Genomic DNA, 21766 nt, shown 5'->3' on the forward strand with positions numbered 1-21766 from the left:
CTATTTGAGGCTCTCACAGAGCAGCTCGCCATGATTCACAGTTCATAATAACCCTTCTTTGTCTCATCCTGATCTTATGTGAAAGTTTCACACGCTGAAGCTTCCACTCAGGAACAGCTGACATCAGAGGAGGCGACGCCAAAGTCAAACAGACGGGTTTCTCCAGGAACCGTTTAAACATGTGCTCATCATGAAACTACAGGGATACAAACAGGAAGTCCTTCAGAATAAAAACAATCAGTCGCCAACGAGCTGCTCACACTGAGCCCGGCTTAGTTTGATCAGGCGAGACGACACGCTGACGGTCATTCAGGCGACGCTCAGAAACAACGACACAAATTCCCAAAACACTGACGCAGAACTCGCAAGAAACCGACACATCTACGGAAAACCCCACAACACTACCAACAACATCCCAGAAACCTAAAAGAGAAGAGCACTAACGTGTTGAATGGTTAACTTTGTGCCGTGACCAAACACGTGTGGGACTAACAAAGGTTTATCTAATGGAGCCACAGAACAAACACATAAACAGGGTTTTATTTTTCCCTTCAGTGGCTCACAAACCCTTGGCTCCACCGCATCCTTTTTGTCATAAAAATGTGAAATAATCGATTAATGAACCACGCTGGGACCGTAGCGAGTTCAGCCGGCCTCCTGACCGCCGGTCTGAATGAGCCGCTTCCACACACGTCACGTTTTTATCCGCTCAGATTTCTGCTTTGGCACAAACATCAGTCAGCTGTGTTCAGAGTAAGCAGGACCCCGGGCTTTTCAAAATAAAAGCTCAGAGCTTCAGTGTGTCTTCAGGGACTCGATGTAGTGGAAAGTGGCGCCCAGAGCCCAGCTGGTCTCCACCTGGTTGATGGTCCTCGCAAGCTGGGACACAGAGAACGTCAGAGAGGTGAGACGGATCGATGGTTTTAAAGGAATCGGTAGAAGCGAGACAGGAAGCTCACCCTGAACTGCTTGTGTGGAGGGAAGCCGAGCTCCTGCAGCAGGGCTGAGATGTAGACCAGGTCCAGACAGAGGAAGGGGCTCCGCTGAGGACCGACGGACGCGTCGCTGCACCCTGCGGGGAGAAAAACACCCACAGCGGTCAGATTTAAAAGAAATCTGCTGATATCAACATTTATTGGACCTCTGTGGGGTTTGTTAGCATAAACTAATCAATCATGTGGACTAGAGTCGGGTCAGAAACGTTCTGGCTTCACTGATGATGACGGCAGCTCTGAGTGACGTCCAGCAGAGGGCGCCGTCTCACCTTTCTTCGCTGCGTCGGTGTAGTCGGACACTCTGATGCTTCCTCCCTTCTTCTCGTCTGGACACAGAGAGGAGGGTTAAACAGAAACCTGCAGCAGCTCCTTAACACGAACGTTCCCGGTTTTCCAGCTTTTCTGGGATCAGCTGTGTTCAGGAACTGTGGGCTCCCACAGTCAAACGTCATGTTAAAGGTGACAAACAGCAGCTTGCGGGACGGGGCGGCTGTGAGCCAATCGGCTCTGGTAAACACCAAACAGGAAGTCTGGGACGAGGCTCTGATGAAAGTTGCGCCTACGAGCGATTAAACCCGAGTCAGTGAGCGAACGCCGCCTGAACGTGAAGCTCCACCTCTGACCCTTCCTCACACCTGGTCTGCAGGTAACGCCGGGCCACATTCAGGACGCTCTGATAAATGGGACGCCCCCCGGGGACAACAGGTGTGCCGGGTAACTTCCCCTGTAACGGCGCGGCTTCACAAACAATTCGTCTTCTAAAATCCGCCAAAGAAGTTTGAGTCGCGAACGCAGCAGCGCCGAGCGTTTCTGCGGCTTCAACAGACGCCACGTCCTCGTCGAGGTTTATTTGGCTTCCTGTTTACGCCATGATGGATCAGCGTGACGTGCTGCCCCCTGCAGGCGAGCAGCAGAGCGGCAGTATTTCCTCACCGATGGCGCCGATGTCGACGGCGTGGTCGTAGTAGAAGGAGAAGGCGTAGAAGTCCATGTCGGTCACGCCGGACACCTTCGCCACCTTCTGGTACAAAACCTTCTCCACTCTGTTCAGGCACGCCTCGTAAACCGGCTCCCCTGAAACACACGTGCACACAAAAGGTTCATAACCCCAGCTGCATCATGAGTAACCATGGCAACCACACCACCAATCAGAGATGATCTGCTCACCTGTGCTCTGGCCTTTCACAGTGTAGACCACGTCAGCGTGCTCCCAGCTGCCCGAGTACTCTGGAGCAAGGCAGGGGCTGACCAGCTCAGGGCTGCCCCCTACTGCACACAGACACACACACAGACACACACACGTTTGTTTATCTCATCTCAAACCTGCGAACAGTAAAACAACGACACAGCACTGGCAGACAGACGCGCCCTGCAGTTCCTCCGACCCCCAGCAGAGGCAGCGGTGAGGTTATTACAGTGACGATGGCTCATGTTTGCAGCAGTTTGCTTGCACACACTTCCTGTCAGTCTGCTACAGCAGTTTTCCAAAAAGTCACAAATATATGATGTGTGGTTAAAACGGTGGAAGCAGGACGCCTGAATGCGACACCGCCACGGACACGGCGACGCCTGCGTGCACATAAACAGCCCGACAGCAGAGAGGATCTGAGCTGCAGCTTCTTGCAGCAGTTAAACCGCAGCAACAGCTGGCCAGCAAGGAATTAATCTTGCAGTGTGTTATTAAAAGATTAGATAATGGCTTATTTATCTGCCGGGCGGGGGTGGGTGGGTGTGTGGGGGCATAACAGGCTGAGATGAAAATCTGAAAACTGAAAAACAAGAAAAAGGAAAACAGGTCAGGTACGTACGGGGCGGGGCACCGACGCCTCCCAAGATGGCGAGGCGAGCCGACATCAGGCCCAGACCCAGATAGCTGCAGAGAGAGCACATCAATAATCAACAATCGATCAGCTGATCATCAGAAAAAGAATGTGTCTGACCCGACACGTTCGGTTCTTCCTGCTTCTTTAGATTTTTAACTTTTTAAGCTCACAGTCAGTTCCTGCGTGTTTACGTCGCTGCTGAGACTCGAACAGCAAAAACGACGATTAAACCGGAACCTCGACGAGTTCGATCATGTCAGCATCATGACAGCTGTGTGACCCACCAGCTGACTTCACATCAGCCAATCAGCACAGGCACAGTGTGAGTGTGTGTACCTGTGAGTGTAGACCACATGTGGGTGGTTGAACATCTGGAAGGTCCGGATGTAGTCGATAGGTGAGGTCTGGATGGTTTTCTGCACAGAAAGAAAATAACTTCAGGTTTCTGCTGGGTCGGCTCTAAAAACAGACGACTGCCTTCGAGTGTTGCTTCCACGCTGGGTGGGACAAATCCACACAGAAAATCAATCTGCTGCTTATTTCTCCTGACAGTACTGTGCAAACATACATGTAAATACAGTACACACACATGGAAGTGTGTGTATTTGGTGTGAGCAGCTGTCTGTCAGCTCTGTGAGGATCCTCAGGAAGACGTCTCCAGGAAGACGTCTCCAGGAAGACGTCTCCAGGCTTCTTCTTCTGTCAGGACGATCCCACACTGCTTCAGTCCTGCTGAGGGCGGCTCTGCCATCCGTGACTGATGGTGTCCTGCTGTGTGTTGTCAGATCCAGGTGTGCTTTCACTGACACTGTGTTTGCATCGTTGTCATGCTGGAACAGGAAGCTTCTTCTGTCCACTTTCCTCAGGGTTTTGAGGACACACTGACACCACGCTGAGATGTGCAGAGTTTCAGCTGACAGCTCTTTGGAATCACCGTGTTGGAGACAAAATGCTGTTTTCATGAGAAGCTGTGATATCGTTGGCATTTTTGACAGATTTGGTAAAGAAACTGGAACAGATGATGAGTTTGTGTGACAGCTGATGCTAACTAACTGCACCTCTGCTCAGGTGTGTGGGATTCACTGTCATTTCTGTGAGAGAGGTCCGGTACAAGGACTGAACAGGAGAGGAAGAGCAGCCACAGAAGAACTTTAAGGAGCTTCAGGAAGCTCGAGAGCTGCTCAGCAGAGCCTGAGGGTGGCTCAAGACTTTTGCACAGCTCTGCGAGTTGTACTCTCAAACACCGGGTGGGTTTTTTCCTCCTGCTGATGCTGTCAGTAAGAAGATAGCTTCATCTGGAGCTTTTGCTGCCTCAGTTCCTCGTTTGCATCCCCCTCCTCCTCCTCCTCCTCTCACAGGCTGAAGAAGAACTGGCCAATCCCTCGTGTACGAAGCCTGACCTAAATAGACCCCTCTTCACTCCCTTTCTCCTCCCCTGCCTGATGTGAGGCTGTTTATTTGGGATTAGCGAGGCGTTTCCAGATTAAAGCCTAAGACGGAGCCATCCTGGTAGTTTGACTGAGGGGACAGAGCTCTTCCTCACCCTTTCACCTGTGTGAGTCCTCACCTCGTCCTGAGGGCTGAAGGTGATCTGAGTCGACCCACCTCCCAAATCCAGCATCCCCACTGTGGGCGAGTGAGCACTGTGAAGACCACCTGAAAAGAGAGAGAGGGAGGGAGGAGGGGGAGATTAGGAGGAAGAGCGAGCTGCAGTTTAATCCAATAACAGGTAATCACCGTTTCTTGTGCACATTAATCTGGTTTGAAACACACGCATCATAAATCACACCAATCCACTTCCTGCCGCCGTGTTAAAAATGGACCCAGTGTGCGTGCTACAGGGAGGCCCGCCTCTGTGAGGACCAACATGAGGTTCGGGGCTTTCTGAGAGGACAGAGGTCATCTGTTTGGGAACACGAGGTGGCGGTTTCACCCTGACGTTCAGTCGTGGGCGTGAACATCCAGCCTCATGGTTAGGGTGGAGTTTCTGACGGCATGATCACATGACCAAAGAAGAGGATCGATGAAGACGCAGCGTGTGCAAACTCCACACCGCCATCGTCCACTGAAGACTCAGAGCCCAAACACGCCAATGACACGGGTACCCCAGACGCCCAATGACAGGACGATTCATACAAAACCTAAAAGCATCAGCTGGGAGCTCAGGAGCACACGCCGCGTCCCTGCTGCACTAAACAGACACGATGGTGAGCGCTCTCACCTGTGAGGAAGTTGACGGTGATCCAAGCAGAAATACCTGAAAGGAGAAAACGAAAAGGTTACAGGATTCAACACCTCTATGCAGACGACACTCAGCTGCTCACACGTGTTTCAGTGCTGCAGCAGCAGCAAGCACGCTAACACGCAACCATCAATATGAACCGTTTCTCTGGGAGACACTGTTACGAGACGCAACAATGTGGACCCGACTCTGCAAACAGCTGCTGTGCAGACGACACCAAAACCAAGATTCATCATAAGTTTTAGTCTTTGGCAGGAAGTTGGTTTGGAAACACATTTGGCTTCGTTTGCGTTTGTGTGGGAGCGCCGTCAAAAACCTGTCTCCATTATGCTCGCAGTGTCCAAGTGTTTTTTTAATTCACACTGCGCCCCCCCCCCATAGTAACCAGATGTGACCACAACACACGTGTCGTATTCAGGACGAACTCAAGTCCTGAACACCTCGCTGGATCCTGATTGGACGTACTGTATGTGTCTCTCCTGGATGCAGCTGTGACCCTGAGCTGCAGATGTTTGGCCCAGCTGTAATGTCTCTGCTGGTGGACATGTATGGGAATGTAAGTTCAGTGTTTTAAATACTCGCTCTGTATGGACAACAGGCCCGCCTGCACATAATCCAATCCTTTTAAAGTAGTTCATACAAGCAATTATGTTGGTGTGGGATAATGTCCCACTTAATCTAACGGGGGGATTATGTGTCCCGTTTATTTCTGAAATCTTTTCTCTTTCTCCTGAGCGGGATCACTGCTCGTCCTTGCTCGTCTTTTAATGATTTCTGCTTTTCCTCTAATGGACAGAGTCCTGTGCGGCGTTCCCGACTAAACTGTCCTTTCAGAGGTCTGTCTGAACTCCCGCCTGACTGTGGCTCCGATGTTGTGCCGTTCTTGGCCAGCATGCTTATCCCGGCTCAGATTACCCTGGGCCCGTCCGAGTGAAGCGACTTATTGTTAATGGGACCTCTGAGTGGTTCCTGGGAGGCGGCCGGGTGCTAAGTGCCCGTGTTTAGCCGACTTTCTCCGCCTCTTGTTTGTTTTGTTAGGAAATTGCTTCTTAGTGTATCGGGCTAAGAGTTTTATGGTAAAGCCCCTATGATACAGTTTGTACCGAGCCCCGTAATCACCCACTCCTGCATGCCCAAAGGTCAGAGGTCGCTGCTAAAAGGCACTAATGGATGCAGCTGAGTGCAAATACTGCACCGCGGACACTAAAGTCATCTTTGAGTTGACCTGAATAAGCAGATGCACTTTACTTCTGATCAGTGACTTCACTGGGTAACCTTCACTCTGCATCCTGATTGGACGATTTGCAGGAATCAAACATGTGAAACAGGAAGTACACTGTGCGCTCTGCCTCTTAAAAACAGAGGCAGCTGAAAGGACACATTATCACCGCCTCTCTCCTCGCTGACCGTGGGTGTGGCTCAGCAGGTAGCCACACCCACGAGTGGGGTCGTCAGCCAATCAGGAGGTCGGGGGTTCAGCTCCTGCACGATACTGAAGGCCGGATTTCGACTTAGAAAAAAGCTTCCCGTGTGAACGAGACTCATGTGGCGGTGAGCGAGAGTCTGACCCTCACGGCCAGCCTCACCGCCTCTGTGTGTGCGTCGCATGGCTGATGTCACCGACGCCATCGCCTCGTTCTCGTACTCAAAGTTGGATACCCACGCCGCCCTGAACTGAAACTTGCGGTGACGAACATCCTCACTGACCTCAGTCATGTGGTCAGCGTCACACTGTCACCTACTGGTTTATCCCCGCCCCTCCCAGTTTATAGTACTGGATGATTTTCACCCAGTAATTAAAGATTTGCTGCCTCGCTGTGGAGCCTGATCATGTTTTCCTGTAACTGTAGAGAGGAAGTGTCTACAAATCAAATGCTGAGCCGCAGGCCGAGCTCCGCCTCCCCCGTCGTCTCCTCTTTAATCCTCCATATTGACGCTTTCCGTTGGGGAAATCAGAGCCGGAGCTCGGTTCATCACCGTCACAGATTAAACCCGAGGAGACTTGCAGATTCCCTCTGATCTAATAATGTCATAACGAGATGAAGATCCCGCTGAGGGCGAGACCTCGCGAGGGGTCACGACCCTCCAGGAACTCCCCTCAGATCGCTCCAGATGGATCTATTTCCTGTTTCTGTGCCGTCGTGCTCTGCGGCGTTCTCTTCAGCTGCACATGACCTCATCTCAGCCCGGGAGCCAGAGCCGGCCCACGGGCCTATCCCACACCGCTAAGATGCTGCATAAGGAACTCAACACTTCCTGTATGCATTTCACATTAAAAGCCCTCAGCAAACGAGGCTTCTGTTGTGTAATATTTTCAGAACAAAGGTCATCTTTAGAAAGTAGGAGTGTGCGGGCTGATCAATCAGAGCATCTTACCTTCATCAGTGCCGTCCATGATGGACACGCTGTCGTCTGTGGACAGGAAGGGAGACTCCAGGAACAGCGCCCTCACCTGGACACGAAGCGAACGATCTTTGAGCTTCACAAAGTGAAACAGTTTTATTTCTGCCTCCCATCAATCAGTGATCTCTGTTTAAACATAATCTAATATTTAATGATGCATTTTTGTAAAAATGACCCCCCCCCCCATAATCTGCAGCACCAGAGCTCGTCTGATAATAAGAGCAAAGCCTCAGATTAAACCACATTCTGGCTCGCTGCTGTAGTCCTGTTATTACTGATTACTTAAAAGATTTAATAGACTTTCTCTGTTCTGGCTCCAACATGACGATGAAGAGGAGGAGGAGGAGGAGCAGCCAGAGGAGTTATCAGTCTGACCTGATCGATACCTGATCATTTTAAACATCTGTGCTGGAGTTATCGTTTTATTTTGAAAAAACCCAAAGTGTAGCTGTTCCATTTAGAAATACAGGAAAATAAAAACTGCAATGAGGGAAAAAATTTATTCAAAAATTTAAATGATTTTTATAAAATATCAAGTCTGAACAATAAGAAATAAATAAAAGAATTTAAAAACTGAAACGTGAAATAATAAAGATGAGATCAGGTGACGTGCGAGTCTCACTCTGTCCAGCAGCTGGTCGGCTTTCTCTCCAGGAAGTAGACGCAGCCCAGCCGTCGCCTTCAGGACCACGGGGGTGGAGGTCCAGTACGAAGGGGGGACGCTGGACTTGGCGACCTCCAAGAGCTCCACGATCCCTGCAGTGCACTGGACACAGAGGGAGGCTCTGAGCATGCTCAGTCTTTATGTCGGACTGTAGGTTCAAAACTACACTCGGTCACAAATGTGAGCGTGTTGGGGAACTTGTTTGTTTGTTTGTTTGAACATCAGCGCTGATAACTGCACACTTCCTAAGCAGACAGTGTTTGAATGTCACTCTGGGCTGTTTGCTGTAGGTTCAGTCAGTCGGCCCATTCGAGCGTCTTTGAGCCCAGTGTGGGACCCGTGCAGCCCTCCCGTGGCCCCTCGTGTGCGCCCTACCTGCTGCGGCTCGTCGGCGTACGCTGACAGCCCTGGTTTGATGGCTCTGAACGTCTCTTGGGCCAGCTTTGGAGCTCCTGCGGGAAAAAAGATAAAACTATGTGACTGTGAGCTTTAAACAGATAAAAGAGGCGATACGTCGGCGCATTTAATTGAATTTCACTGAGTGACCGAGTGACCCTGGACCTGTGCCTACATTTGAGCTGTCATTAAGCTCTTAATGACAATCCCAGCATGTATAACTAACAGGTGCTGCCATTAGTCCAGTTAGCTGCGATGCTAACAAAGGAGCCAAGACAGCACTCAGCCTGTGTGATTTAGCTTAGCGCTTAAATGCGATAACGAAGGCATTTGGCCGAGCGCTGCAGGAAACTTTCTCTAAGCCTAATAAACCAGAAAGCTCTAAAACACACTAATGAGTTTGTGTCCATTTGAACTGGCAGCAGCTCCCTGCAGCAGGACTTAAAGGCTGAAAGCTCCTCTTGTCTGCACGGATTCACGTCTGGTAATTAATGCTCGGAGCCAACATGTGGATTTAAATACACTAAAAGCAGCACTATATGATCTGAGAGGATGTATACATAGAGCTTTAACACCCACACACCCTGATACACATTAATATCAGCTGCTACTAAAACAACAACACACGCATACTCTCATTGAATATTCATCATTCAAATTCACACAAACTCAACTTAAACTTGAAGGTTTTTAAATGGAGTTTGGTTTGGAGTCACAGTGGACGCCATCGAGTTCCTTTAAATTGAAACGAAAATGTAAAAAGATTCAAAGCGTCAACATCAACGTGTCTCGTTGCTGCATACACAGTGGTTGCTGTAGAAAATACCAACATCAAATATTCAGATACGTCAGGAGTTTCTCAAAGCCACCATATTATTCACGCTATTTCTCAGTTTTCTGATTGGGTTAGAGTCTGATAGGGTTCCAGATTAACAGATATTCGAATTAAAAGTCATGTAAGCTACCTACAAAATGGCTAAAATGCATTTATTGTGTAAAAATTCAAAATTAATAAAGAAATAAATCCAGAGTGGTTACAGCAAAAACTGCAGTTTTTAAATGGAGTTTGGTGCAGGATTGCAGGATTTTAAGTTTCCAAACAGATCTAAAAAACAGGAGCACCCTGAGTCTGTCTGAGTCCGTGTATTTATCGACAGATTGTTAAATTCACTGATATTTGAATGGACTTTGGTTGGGAATCAGTTTATGTGGCGTAGGGAGTGTAGATACGTGACTACACAGCTGCACTCTGACATTTACAGCGTCTGAAGATACATCAGGCAAACAAATCGTGCTATCATCAGATATGTGAATGGGGTCTGGTGTGAGTTACACTGGTTGTTCGGCTGTACCTTTGTCCTCTATCTGGAACTTAAAGACATGGATTCTGGTCCCAGTGCTCCCAGCATCAAACATGATGCCGTACTGGAAGCGCCGTCCAGCATCAGAGGTGGGCCCGTCATCTGTGCTGAGGTCTGAGTCGGGCTGGCGGTGAGGAGGTAGTCTGTAGGCCTCCGGTTTGGAGGTCGAGTAGTGATGCTTAACGAACATCAGGTAGGCAAACAGGCAGCACACGAAGAGGAAAGCTCCGGCCAGCTTTGGTCTCTTCATCGCCTCTCATTCTGTGTGCAGATGCAAGAGCTGGTGACCAAAGACAGAACACAATATCCACATTTATCAGAACACTTTATTGATCCCTGGAGGAAATGGTTTAACAATCACATTCGACAGCAGACCTTTCACAGCGTCTCTACACACATAGAATAAACTTCAACATCTACCACGTCACCTCAGACAAGCTCGCTAAAAGCTACACGCTCTACTGGAATAAGGAGTCTAGTGTGAAGTCATTTCTAAGCAGTTCATGTTTCAGGTTAGCTTACTGAAATGAACAGCTGCCAGGAAAACAGGACGCATGTTAAGCTGGCATGCAAACAATGTTAAACTGGCAGTTTTTTAAATGGAGTTTGGTTTGGAATCACGTTCGCTGTTTTGTTAGGTGAAACGCGTTTTGTATGAGTCACTTTAAACAGAAAAGGCAGAAAATAAACGTTTCCGTGTTTGTAGCAGCAGTTTCTCAGATACTAGCTAGCTGAGCCCGCTAGCATCAGCCGGTTAGCTGCAGGCTAGCATCAGGCTAACAGCGTCCTGGCGCGGGGACAACGGGACAAACGAGTGTTGACGTACCGAGCAGAAACCGTGAGCGGCGGCTCCCGTTAACCAAACAACCCGGTCACTTTCCTCCTCTTCGTCACTTCACATCTACTCATTCTGGACTTCCGTCAACGACAAGGCGCCGTGTGATGACGTCACAGTGTGCGGCGTGGACGTGGCAATAATAATAATAATAATAAAGAAAAGCTAATGATTCTTTTCTATTATATGTATTATAATTAGGTTATTGTTATATATAATAAAAAATATCAAATTAAAACGATTAATTGAATTTGTACATGTTGTTAAAATGTTTTTAACTTTGTAAAATTAGCGAACTGCAGCATCACTGAGATCACAAACAGCTCAGGCTCTGATTGGCTACAGCATGTTTCCATTCAGTGCTCTGCAGCATTTCAGTGTTAGTGTCTAATCCTGCTCCACACAACATACAGCCTTGAAAAATACGTATGATGAAGAGGAAAAACCACAAGAGTGTGTAAAGTTGAAGAAATGTGAAAGATGCTCACATTGACCTGGACATGATTCACAAATACCGCAGAGAAACTGGCTTAGAGACAAAGAACAAAGGCGCAAAAGGATCAGCTCAACAGAGACAGAAGTGATGAAAACGAGCAGAAAGACAAATAAATCTAAGATGCACCAAAAGCTGCCAACACACAAGAAAGAGACACAAACATGCAGAGATGCAAAGAGACGCAGGTGTTCTTCAAGTGAAAGATTCAGGATCAGAAGCTGAACTGACTGCAGATCGTTTTCTCTCTCACACTTTCAGACCTTCATGAATGAAGTCGGACCCTAACCCTCCTCCTCCTCACTCTGCTCCATATATGTAATTTCATCTGTAAGCCTCTAATAGCTGTTTATCAGTTAATGGTGGCAGAGACGTTAATGGTTCTGTAATCTTCTGTGCCTTTTTATTTTCATCAGTCTGATGGCGAGCAGAACAAAAGCAGCTCGCTGAGTGGATCATAATCGTCCCGCAGATTTACACACAAATGACATTTAGAGACAATTACGTCAGCGTGAGGCAATAATCCAACTAAGTTGTTAATCGACACAGAAACACGGCGAGGAAGAAAAGCTCAGCGAGCGTGAACATCCTCAGATGTTCAGGCAAGCAGACAGCTAGCAGCTAGCCGCCGCCTCCACCTGTTAGTCAAAGAGGCCACGCCCATAACCATGCAAACTTTAAACAGGTGAGTTATAAAGTCATCGTCCCGTACGTTTGCTGTGAAGGGCAACATTATTTCATCAGTTTGTGTATCAGGCTGTAACATGGGGAACCGACTCACTGCTGCCCCTGCTGGACTTCAGAGGAACCGCAGCGTTTATTTTCTACCCCTGAGGGTTCAAGGTTCAAATCGAAGATTCTTCATCATTATGAAGCATGAATGTGTGAGAAATGTCCACGAATATCAGAATGTCAGCGTGTGTTTGTGCACACGTCTTATGAACCTGACAGTAGAGCAGGGCGATATGACCACAAATATTTATCACCATATACATTTGAAAATTTGCGATAACGATATAACTGACATGAGACAAAATACTTTACAACTCCTCAACTTTATTAGTGCAAAAAACCCATCAATGTATTTTCACTGAATCAAGCAGCTGTTTTTTATGTGCATTAAAGTTATATAAAAATGTAACAGTGCAAATGCAAATTCGTTGTTGACAGTTTAACCAAAAGGCATTTCCAGTGGAAACTGGCCGACACATCCTCAGCATAACCATGTATAATATCCACAAAACTTAAAAACAGTTATACACACACAATACAGTAACATTATGTTGAAGCACAGTACGTATCACTCCGCGAGGCTCCGCCTACGATAGCCGTAATGCTCCAACAATCCATCAAGCGGTGCGGCTTCGTAGCTTAGCAAAGTCGTACTGAAACATTTGACAGATTTTCGAGCGCCGTGCACATAAAATCGTTTCGAGGTCAGTAAACACAACCAGAGTTCATACATAAGGCACACGGGATTATAAGGGGCTCTGTCCACTTTCAGAAAAATCAAAGGATTGATTTTAAGTGCGCCGTATTTTCCAAACAACACGGTAATAACGACGGCCCGCTAGCATGCTAGCTACCAAAAATAGTGCTTTGTTGTGTATCTGACGGACGAAAGCTAAACCAGTTCCACACCAGTGAAGCTGCATTTTTACAAACCAGTTCTGGTTCATCGTTTCATTCAACAATCCGCTTTCGCTCTTCTCATTCTGCGTCGCCGCCATGCTTTTTCCGCCATGTGTGTATGTAAACAAAGGTGCTGCGCATGCGTGTTTTACCCATATTCTATCGCCATATTTCATTTTCTTATCGTTGCCCAACATTACACCGGTGTTACCGTGAGCGGTGCGATGTGACCCAGCTCTACCTGACAGGAGGACAAAGAGCCCACATGGCTGCGGACACCATGCGGGTTTACGCGGCTGACAGGTAAACTGACGTCTGTGTGACGACAGAGATCAACGCACAGCTGATGTGATTTACGAGAGGTAATAAACGCACTGCAGAGGGTTAAATGTTTAACCTTTGACCTTTCCTTCTTCTGATGACTTCTGAGTTTTTGTGCTGACATCAGGATGAAAACCGTTTCCATCGTAAGAGCACTGAGCTCCTGAGCCGCTGTGCTCTGGGTCACGTGATCCCATCAGGAGGATTATTGGGAATCATTTGAAGGATTTCTGCGGATATAATTCAGCATGTTAGGATAATAATTGATAGAAGATTCCACTTTCATCTGGTAAGACGCAGCTTCAGCGTGGATTAGACATCTGGACTGAGCTGCCTTATTTTCTGAGCCTTATTAGGCTGAATCTTATTTATGTCTTATCATGTCTGCAGCTCATCAGCTCCGATTATCATCTGCACTCTGCAGCTGCTGCACGGTCACGACCTGCTGCACGCCGCCGCTGCCGCCGCAGAGGGAAACGCTTTCTGCACCCCAAACAGGAGTGACAGCAGTTATTTAAGGAGATCGATTAAAAATAACGTGACCGCTAAACACATCGATCAAAACACGATGAGTCGTCAGAGCACGACGTCAGAGATTGATCATGACGAGACACACCTGAGCACAGGTGCAGCAAAGCAGCATGTAGCACAACCACTGGAACTTCCTGCAGCTGGGGGCGAGCTCGCATGGCGAGCTGCTCGTGTTGGTGGAAGACGGATTACTTTAGAAACAGGAAGAAGAAACACGGAGCGGTCGATGGCGAAGGAGCCGACTTTCAGGTGAAAATGTGATTTTGGATCATCGGGAAGCGGAAACAGGGCGAGCACCGCCGCTCGGGCGCCCCTCGGATTAACAGAGGGAACGTTCTGCTCGCGCTCAGTAAATTGGGGTCATGATGACATTTCATAAAACCATCAGAGCTTCTAAAAACCAATAAAGGAGAGTGAACGGCAGCGTCTCGGCCGTCCAATCCGCCTGCTGCTGCCTCTATTTTTGGAGGAGAAGAGGAATGATGATTAATGTTATTGGATTATTTACATTGCCCTCAACATGATTGAGCCGCAGAAATGAAATTAAAATGTGTGTTGAATGGGATTTTCCAGGAAAGTCCTGTAAAAACCACGACGGTAATAAGGAATGACTAATTCTCCCAAAGTCGATTAAACACCATCTCATCCCGCAGGAAAACACGGCGCAGCCGCACAGCCGGGAAGACGTGGATTAGACGGCCGCGGTCACATTAAGAGGCAGATTAAACTGCTTTTATTATCGATTCTTTTATTATTGTTCAGCCTGCTCTTGTTCTCGAGGCTTAACTCTGCTGCTTAGGCCACAAAACAAGTCATTAGACACAAAACCTGCGCGGCCCAAGGACACGGCGGATTAGGAGGAAACAGGCCCAGGGCCGCCGTGTCAGAGGCCCCTGCCGGCCCCCAGAGGGCCGCCAGCAGCAGGAGGAGGAGTTTCTAACACACACAGCACTTCTCATGTTTCCCGACTCTCCGTGTGCCCCTCAGAACCCGCGGATGGATTTTTCTGGGAATTGTCCAGTAAAGTCCGAACGATGTGGCGTTTGAGTCCGAGGTGCCGCAAAGCCCCTCTTAGATTCTCACAGCCGAGCTCTTCTGTTCGAGCTGCAGGACTTCCTAGGAACTAATGAAGATCCGTTACTGGACTCCAGGTATTCCTTGGTGAATAGTTGCTGCTTCCATGCTCAAACACAGCGTTCAGATCCAGACGCTCCACAGCGCTGACGTGGCCTCACACAAGACCTCTGAGGACAACAACAAACAGCTTCATACTAACCCTTCCTCTCACCCAGTCACAGCAGGCGGGCCTGCTTCTGACTGAGGTTTCTTCCTCTCAAAAGGGAGTTCTTCCTTCCCGCTGTCACCAAGTCCTGGCTTGTTTCTCTGTTTTATTCTCGGCTCTTTGCCCGACAGTATAAAGTGACCTGCGTCAAATATCAACAAGTAAAAGTCCACAAGTCAGACAAACACGTGAGAGAGGAAGGGAGGAAGCACAGACGGCACACTGAGGATCATCTGATCGAGGTACAAGCGAAACAATGACAGACAGGAGGAAACAGAATTCAATACAAGGCTTTCAAAATAAATGTGTCAGCGTCCTGAGTCTGAGCGACCCGGCGTCCCTGAGCAGTTGTGGACTTATATTATTGTGCTGCTGTCCTTGCTTGTGTGTGTGCGTGTGGGTATAGGCAGGTGTGTGTGTTCAAGTTCAAATTTTATTCGCCACATGCAGTGGAATGAACCCGCCCCCGACCTTACACACACAACACAGACATCACAGAACAACGGTTACAGAAAAACACTGAAATGTACACTACAATGGGAAAGTACACGAGGAAAAAAGAGATGCTGGGCTACAGGAGGACAGCATGAGAACAGACTGTGTGTGTGTGTGTGTGTGTGTGTGTGTGTGTGTCTGTGTGTGTGTGTGTGAGTGCAGCAGTGACACTCCCAGGCCTGGTGGGTGTGGCCCTGCCGGATGGCTGGTCACGCCTAGGACCTCACACACCTGCTGCTGATCAGGCTCGTCGGGGGGAGCAGAGAATGATGGAGCTTCCTCCGGCGCAGGATCGTTGCATGAGACTCCACGAAGAGCGTGGAAAGCCAGAGAGCAGCGAGCACGGGGAGTGCAGACACACGGGAGCCGAGAGCACAGACTTATTGGGAAGGAAGACACGACCAGGAGTCAGGGGAACGCACGGGGATTGTTTATGTGCAGATTTACTGCACTGTAAATAAATGCACTGTTAAGCACAGAGAGCATCCCCACAGTCTGCCACACAGACATGACAAAATGACTATCAAAATAAAACAGGAAGAGCCTAAAAAAACACGAGGAGCCCAAACTAATAAAAAGAACCAATAAAAATAACTCCAGGGTACCAGAAACTGTCACTGGGATTATTATGGAAGCATGTGGACAGCACAAAGGAAGTCAGTCAGAAAACTAAAACGTTAACAAACTTATGAAGAGTTACAGAGAATAACTCCAGGTACACCGAAGCTCCGCCCCTGAAACACACAGACTGGGCGGAGAAAGTGAGAAGGTGGAGAGGTAGGTAGAAAGGTGGGTGTGTCCAGGTGGTGGAGGAGACACTAGGAGCGCTGTTACACTGTAGTGTAAGGCAAGTTTATTTGTATAGCACAATTCAACAACAAGGTGATTCAAAGTGCTTTACAGAGACTTTAGAAACAAAAACAAATAAAAAGCATGATTTAAAACTGATTAAAACAAGCAAACAAACAAACAAACAAAACAGTATATAAAAAACTAAGACTGACATTGTTCCACTGTCTGTATTCAGACATGTGTCATTGAACACTTTGGTCAGAGCGGTTTCAGAGCTGTGGTTCTGTCTAAAACCTGACTGGAAGCATCATAGCAGTTATTCTGTTTAAGAAGCCTGCTGGGATCTGTAGTACTTTTACTGCAGTAAGTAATCCGAGTAGTTCGTCCTGTGGAGCGACAGAGTGAGGATAAAGCGAGGACGATGCAGCTTCTGCATCATGACGGGCCAATCCCATTGTCGTGCAGCAGCACGGCTCCTGGATGGAGGCTGATGAGTCTGTCCCATTATATAATGCTGCAGCCCAATATAATAATCTTAATGGGATAATTTAATGCAATTTTCTTTGATTTGATGCACTCTGACTCTGACGGCTAATCTAAAGGGAGTGTTTAAAATAGATTGAAAAATGAAGGAAGTCCAACCAGCTAATCCCCCCCCCCCCCCCCCCGAGCTCTGACCTAATCCAAATATCACCTGTTTCCTCAAATGTTCCCGACGACTGTTTCAGGACTGAGACCCGGGAGCGACCCAAGCTGCACACGTTTGTGAGGTGGCGTCGGAGCGAGGCCTGCTGGGACCTCGCCTGCTTTAGGAACCACTGATGTTAAAGCCGCGGTTTGACCCCCCCTCTCCTGCATCTTTGCATCCATGCTGATGTTCCCGAGTCCACGCACTGAGCTCCACCTCAGAATCAGCTCTGAGGGTCTCCACCAGCATCCACCAGCAGCAGCTCTGCATCGCTTCCTTTAAGCTGATCTCATCGTACGACACAAACTCAAGTTCATCCGCAGTGATCACATGTGTTAATGCACATGTAGCGTGCGTGAGTCCAGATGTCAACAGCTGCAGTTCCTCCTCAATCAGCTCATATAAGAGACAGAAAACAATTCATGTGCAGCACTAAGCCCTCACACACACTAATGGATCCTAGAGACACACACTTAATCACACACGCAGCGCTCACGTCACGTATGCGTCGACGACCAGAGCGAAACCAGGTCGTCTCGCTGCGCTCGCTCATTCACTTTAAACCAGCTCAGCTTCCAGCACGCTCCGAGGCGGTCAAAGAAATCCAACCATGACCGAGTCTGTAAAACACACAGAGACTCAGCGATGACCTGCAGAGGCATTAATGGAACAACAGGACACAAAGCAAAAAACCTTTAAAAGCAAAGAGATCAAAATGACTAAAAAGGACGACACAAAGACACAGGTGGCGTCCAAAGGCCGCGTCCTCCTGAGGCCGCATCTGTCGGCCGATTACGTCACAGCGACGCAACAAAGGCGTCTAAATTCGTAGACTGCTCCGAATGCAGCCGACAAATGCGTCCTTCATTCCCCCGATTTGAAGGATGGGTCGGTGTGTCCTTCGTGGACCACCATATCCCAGAATTCAAAGCGCGGTCCAGCCAAACACCAGTTTCCAACAATGTCGACAGCTGCTAAGTTTTAAAATTACTCTTATTAATCTTTCTGTGATACAAAATAAACTTTTAACATATTTTCAGGCAAGAATGTAGCTGCGTAAACATCAAATATCTGCTCAGTTTTTTAAGACATCTCATATTTGCAAAAGCGCTCCAACGTTTTCGGAGACGTCTGTTACCCACCAGCTCGATAGCTGACCGGGAGGTCAAGGGTCACCAGAACCGATTTACTTGTTCCTGAGTAAATCGGTTCGGCTGAGATTAAAGTTATAGTTTTCACACAGCTGAATAAACGTCAAACAGAAGACTGATCATCAGAAGTGTGAGACGGTCGAGAGTTTCCTCCAGTGTCCTGTTATATTTTAGACAGCAAGGAGTTTATTAAACTCCACAGAGACAGAGGTGACGCTAATCTGAAGGCCAGACCGTCACATTTCACAGCCTCGCACTTCCGGCCTTCTCGCCTTCGGAGGACCCGGCCCGCGTAGACCGAGAAGGTTGTGTCCTCAGGAGGATGCAGCCCATGAATCTGGACACATCTGCAAAGTCCCCAAAGACAAAATAAATGAAGAAAAAAAGACAAAACAAACAAAAACATGCAAGTTAAAAACAAAGTTAAAAACAAATGCAACGAAATAAAGATGAACCTAAAGAAAAAGAGACGTCCAGCAACACAAACCTACAACTGTAACAAGGATCAAACATGTTATAAATCACGCCAGGCTGAAAAACCTTTTCTCAGCAGTAACCCACGAAATTCAGGAAACATGTTTTTATTTATGTGTTTATATCTGAATCACCTCTGCACTGCATAGCAATGATAATAACAATAATAACATTAATAATAATAACAATAATAATAGCAGTCGCCTCTGTGCTGCATACTTTCAGTTATTCTGACTGTTGGATCGAAGGCGTCCTCACAAACTCGTCCTTCTGTCATGTGACATGTCGGGCGTACGAGCCTCCGCTGACCATCGAACGCGTTTCTGCGGCTCAGCTGCAGCAGAACCTGAACTCACGTGTTTATTTCTAGATGAGCCCAAAGGTCGCGCTGTGCAGAAAAAGGACAATAAGTGACATATTGTAGAGTAAATAAAGCCTGTGAAGATGAATCCTTAATCATGTCTGTGAGCTGCGTTTGGCGGTTGTTAGATTACATATCGCCTCACAGCCTCCTGATCTTTAATATCAGCGCGGCGAAACGTTTAAACCCTGCAGGCAATCTGCTGCTCAGCGATTGGAGTGGCTGCAAAGCTGATCAAACACAAACTGAATCAAATCAAAGCTAAACTTTCACATCATTTTAGATCGCTTAGAGGTCAAAGGTCAGGCCGCACACACTAACACAAAGGATTTCTTACCTTCAGAGCCAGCAGACAACTGAGTTTGGAGATTTACGGTTTTATCCACAGAAGATCAAATTAAAACATTTTTTCACGTAACTCTCAAACATTCAGGTCACGTTTCAGACGCTTCCACGGCAACCGAAGCCTCGAGTTTGTATCTCCAGGAAAGTGGATGGATGAGCAAACCTTACGTCGACCTGGAGTTTGGCCTCAGGGATCCGCTCTCTGCTCCTCTTTTAATCAGCTGACACAGTTATCGTTATAGTTATAGTTAACTATAGCTAGTTATATACTATATATATATACTATAAATATAATACTATATAGTTATAGCTATACTAGTTATAGTTATAGTTACCGTTTGGATCTCAGAGACAACAGGACCCAAGAACAGATCCCTGAGGGACTCCAAAGGTCTGAGAAGAATCACACCAGGTTTGGATTATAAAAGCTTAACTATTTATTAATAAAGATCGTGCATTTACCTTTTCACTCAGGTAAACATCTGCAAGCTGCTTTGCAACCCACCTGCATCGCCCTTGTCAGGCTGTTTCTGGCTTCATTGCAGGCTTTGGTCTGTAATCAGTGTTCTCAGTAACGTTCGTGCTGAGGTTCCCTGAAAAGCAGAGATGACGACACAGACCAAGCTTGTCTGACCCATCGACAGCACGAGGTCATTAATGCCGCTGTGTGGGTTGGTTTACTCGCTGGGAGAAAGTCCCGATCCTGAGCTTCATGTTCATACTAATTCTTCTCTGAGGAGCCCATCAGCTGTTGGTACGCCCAGAGGTTTTAACAAACTGAGCTCAGAGATGATAAACAGGCAGAGAATGAGGACTGAAGGTTCAAAGAAACGAGAGACAACGAGTGACAGCACGGAGAAAGACGAGAGGCTTGTCTAACGGAGGATGAGAGCGACGTGGATACGTCAGCAGATAAAAACGTGAAGTTTACATTTCTGTTGCCCAAAACACAAAACGTTTCAAATAACAGCAGAGAACAGGACACATCGAAAACATCATAAAAATCAGTCGTCTGAGGAGCTTGGACAGAAAAGCGACTGCACTTCTTTAACCCTTTAAGACCTACCATAGAACCAAGTCCGCCAGAGCTTATATTATATGTTTACATGCTGTGGAGCCATTTTTGGGAGCATTTCAAGTTGATATACATCAATACAACCATTACAGCCCAGATTTTAATAATATGTCTGCATTAAGTGCATAGTAATTACATAAATTGCAAAAAATTACAATAAACTACAAAAAAATTGAAAATCGTTTTTGTTTTTTTAACATATATTTCTAGTTAGAGAAATTTAAGAGGCTTATCCCTCAAAACTGTAAATACAAAAAAGTTGCACAAAACAGGAAATTTATTTTGAGTGTCTTCATAGTTTTATTTTTGAAATACACCAATTTTTATACACTGCAGGAAAAACGAAAATAAATATTTTAATGCAAATTTGCAAAAAAGCAGCATATGCATCAAAATAAACTATTTCCAGCAGTGCAATATGAGTCCTAAGCATCCCAGAAACCACACAGAAAGTCATAAAGTCAAACATAACTTTTAAAAACACCAGTATAGGCTCATGAGGCCCTGATGGTAAAAACTACATTTCCGTGAAAATGACGTCACTTCCGGTTTCGGGCAGGTCATGGCGGACATGCGATAGTTCGCGCTGATGGACGTAGGAAGTGTTACAAACAGCTGATCGGATCAGCAAAGCGTGTTTCTGGAATATTATGTTTTTGTTGCTGCAAGTGCTTTTTATGCAGTTTTTGCAAAACTATATGTGGAAGGAAACTGTGACCGAGGACAAGCTGATGGCAGAAGATGTAAGTACAACTCCTCCGGTTTCTATTCTATTCGTGTGGTTGTGCTGACCGCCGTGGATCCGAACTCTTGGGAATACGTCTGTGTGCATCTCAGGTGAAATCATTCCTCTTGATTTGGCGGCCTGTGAAGCTGCTTTTGTGTTGAGCTTATTTCTGATGGAGGATATTATTTGAGTGTTTTTCTTCTTCTCCCTCCATTTAATCTGACTTTAATCCTTATTAATGTGTTTACATTTTCCTCCTATTGTCTTTTGTTTGTTTGAAGCTCACACAGTGAAGTGTGTGTGCTTCTGTCTGATCCTCCTGTTTTTTCATCCAGGTGAATCAAATCCTGTTTGTATCCTCACACAAACTCGTCTCCCCCTCTTCTTCCCCTCGCCTCCTTAATTTCCTGATAACCTGTTAATTTTATTGTTTTTCACTCACATTACACGATTACTGCAACGACCCAGCGACTCAAATCACTTAATGCATTATTATTGAGGCCAGGCCCTCGTCGCGTGGGCTCCTTTAGCCAAATGACTGTTGATATTTGCTTTTAATTTAAGCAATCCACTACAAGACTCATTAACATGCTGCTAGATTAACTGCCTCCAAGCTGAGGTTATCCACCTCTTAATGCCCTTTCCATGGAGATAATCCCTGCTAACTTGGATTGGAGGCA

The 21766-nt window shown here is 47.0% G+C and overlaps 1 protein-coding gene and 1 long non-coding RNA gene across 4 annotated transcripts; one reads left to right on the forward strand and one right to left on the reverse strand.

The window, feature by feature from the left end:
* Window positions 1–148: 148 nt before the first annotated feature.
* Window positions 149–10852, reverse strand: entpd6 (ectonucleoside triphosphate diphosphohydrolase 6). 3 transcript variants are annotated; one of them, XM_085182817.1, is made up of 14 exons: window positions 10711–10852; window positions 9876–10145; window positions 8503–8579; window positions 8086–8229; window positions 7437–7512; window positions 5040–5075; window positions 4362–4474; window positions 3155–3234; window positions 2804–2868; window positions 2163–2264; window positions 1929–2069; window positions 1265–1321; window positions 960–1072; window positions 149–879 (listed from the first exon to the last, which is right to left on the reverse strand). In XM_085182817.1, the coding sequence occupies exons 2-14, from the start codon at window positions 10132–10134 to the stop codon at window positions 796–798; spliced, it is 1347 nt and encodes a 448-aa protein (XP_085038943.1). In that variant the 5' UTR covers window positions 10135–10145; window positions 10711–10852; the 3' UTR covers window positions 149–795. The 3 variants fall into 3 exon arrangements, with proteins under 3 accessions (XP_085038943.1, XP_085038942.1, XP_085038944.1); XM_085182816.1 differs by having other exon boundaries at window positions 9876–10164; window positions 10711–10851; XM_085182818.1 differs by having other exon boundaries at window positions 4386–4474; window positions 9876–10164; window positions 10711–10849.
* Window positions 10853–10934: 82 nt separating this feature from the next.
* On the forward strand, window positions 10935–20621 carry LOC146505964 (uncharacterized). The gene is made up of 3 exons (XR_014877595.1): window positions 10935–13454; window positions 13556–19519; window positions 19616–20621. It is a non-coding gene; the product is annotated as an uncharacterized LOC146505964 (long non-coding RNA).
* The last annotated feature ends 1145 nt before the right edge of the window (window positions 20622–21766 follow it).

Source organism: Neolamprologus multifasciatus, chromosome 13, assembly GCF_963576455.1.
Source record: "Neolamprologus multifasciatus chromosome 13, fNeoMul1.2, whole genome shotgun sequence".
NCBI classification, from domain to species: Eukaryota; Metazoa; Chordata; class Actinopteri; order Cichliformes; family Cichlidae; genus Neolamprologus; species Neolamprologus multifasciatus.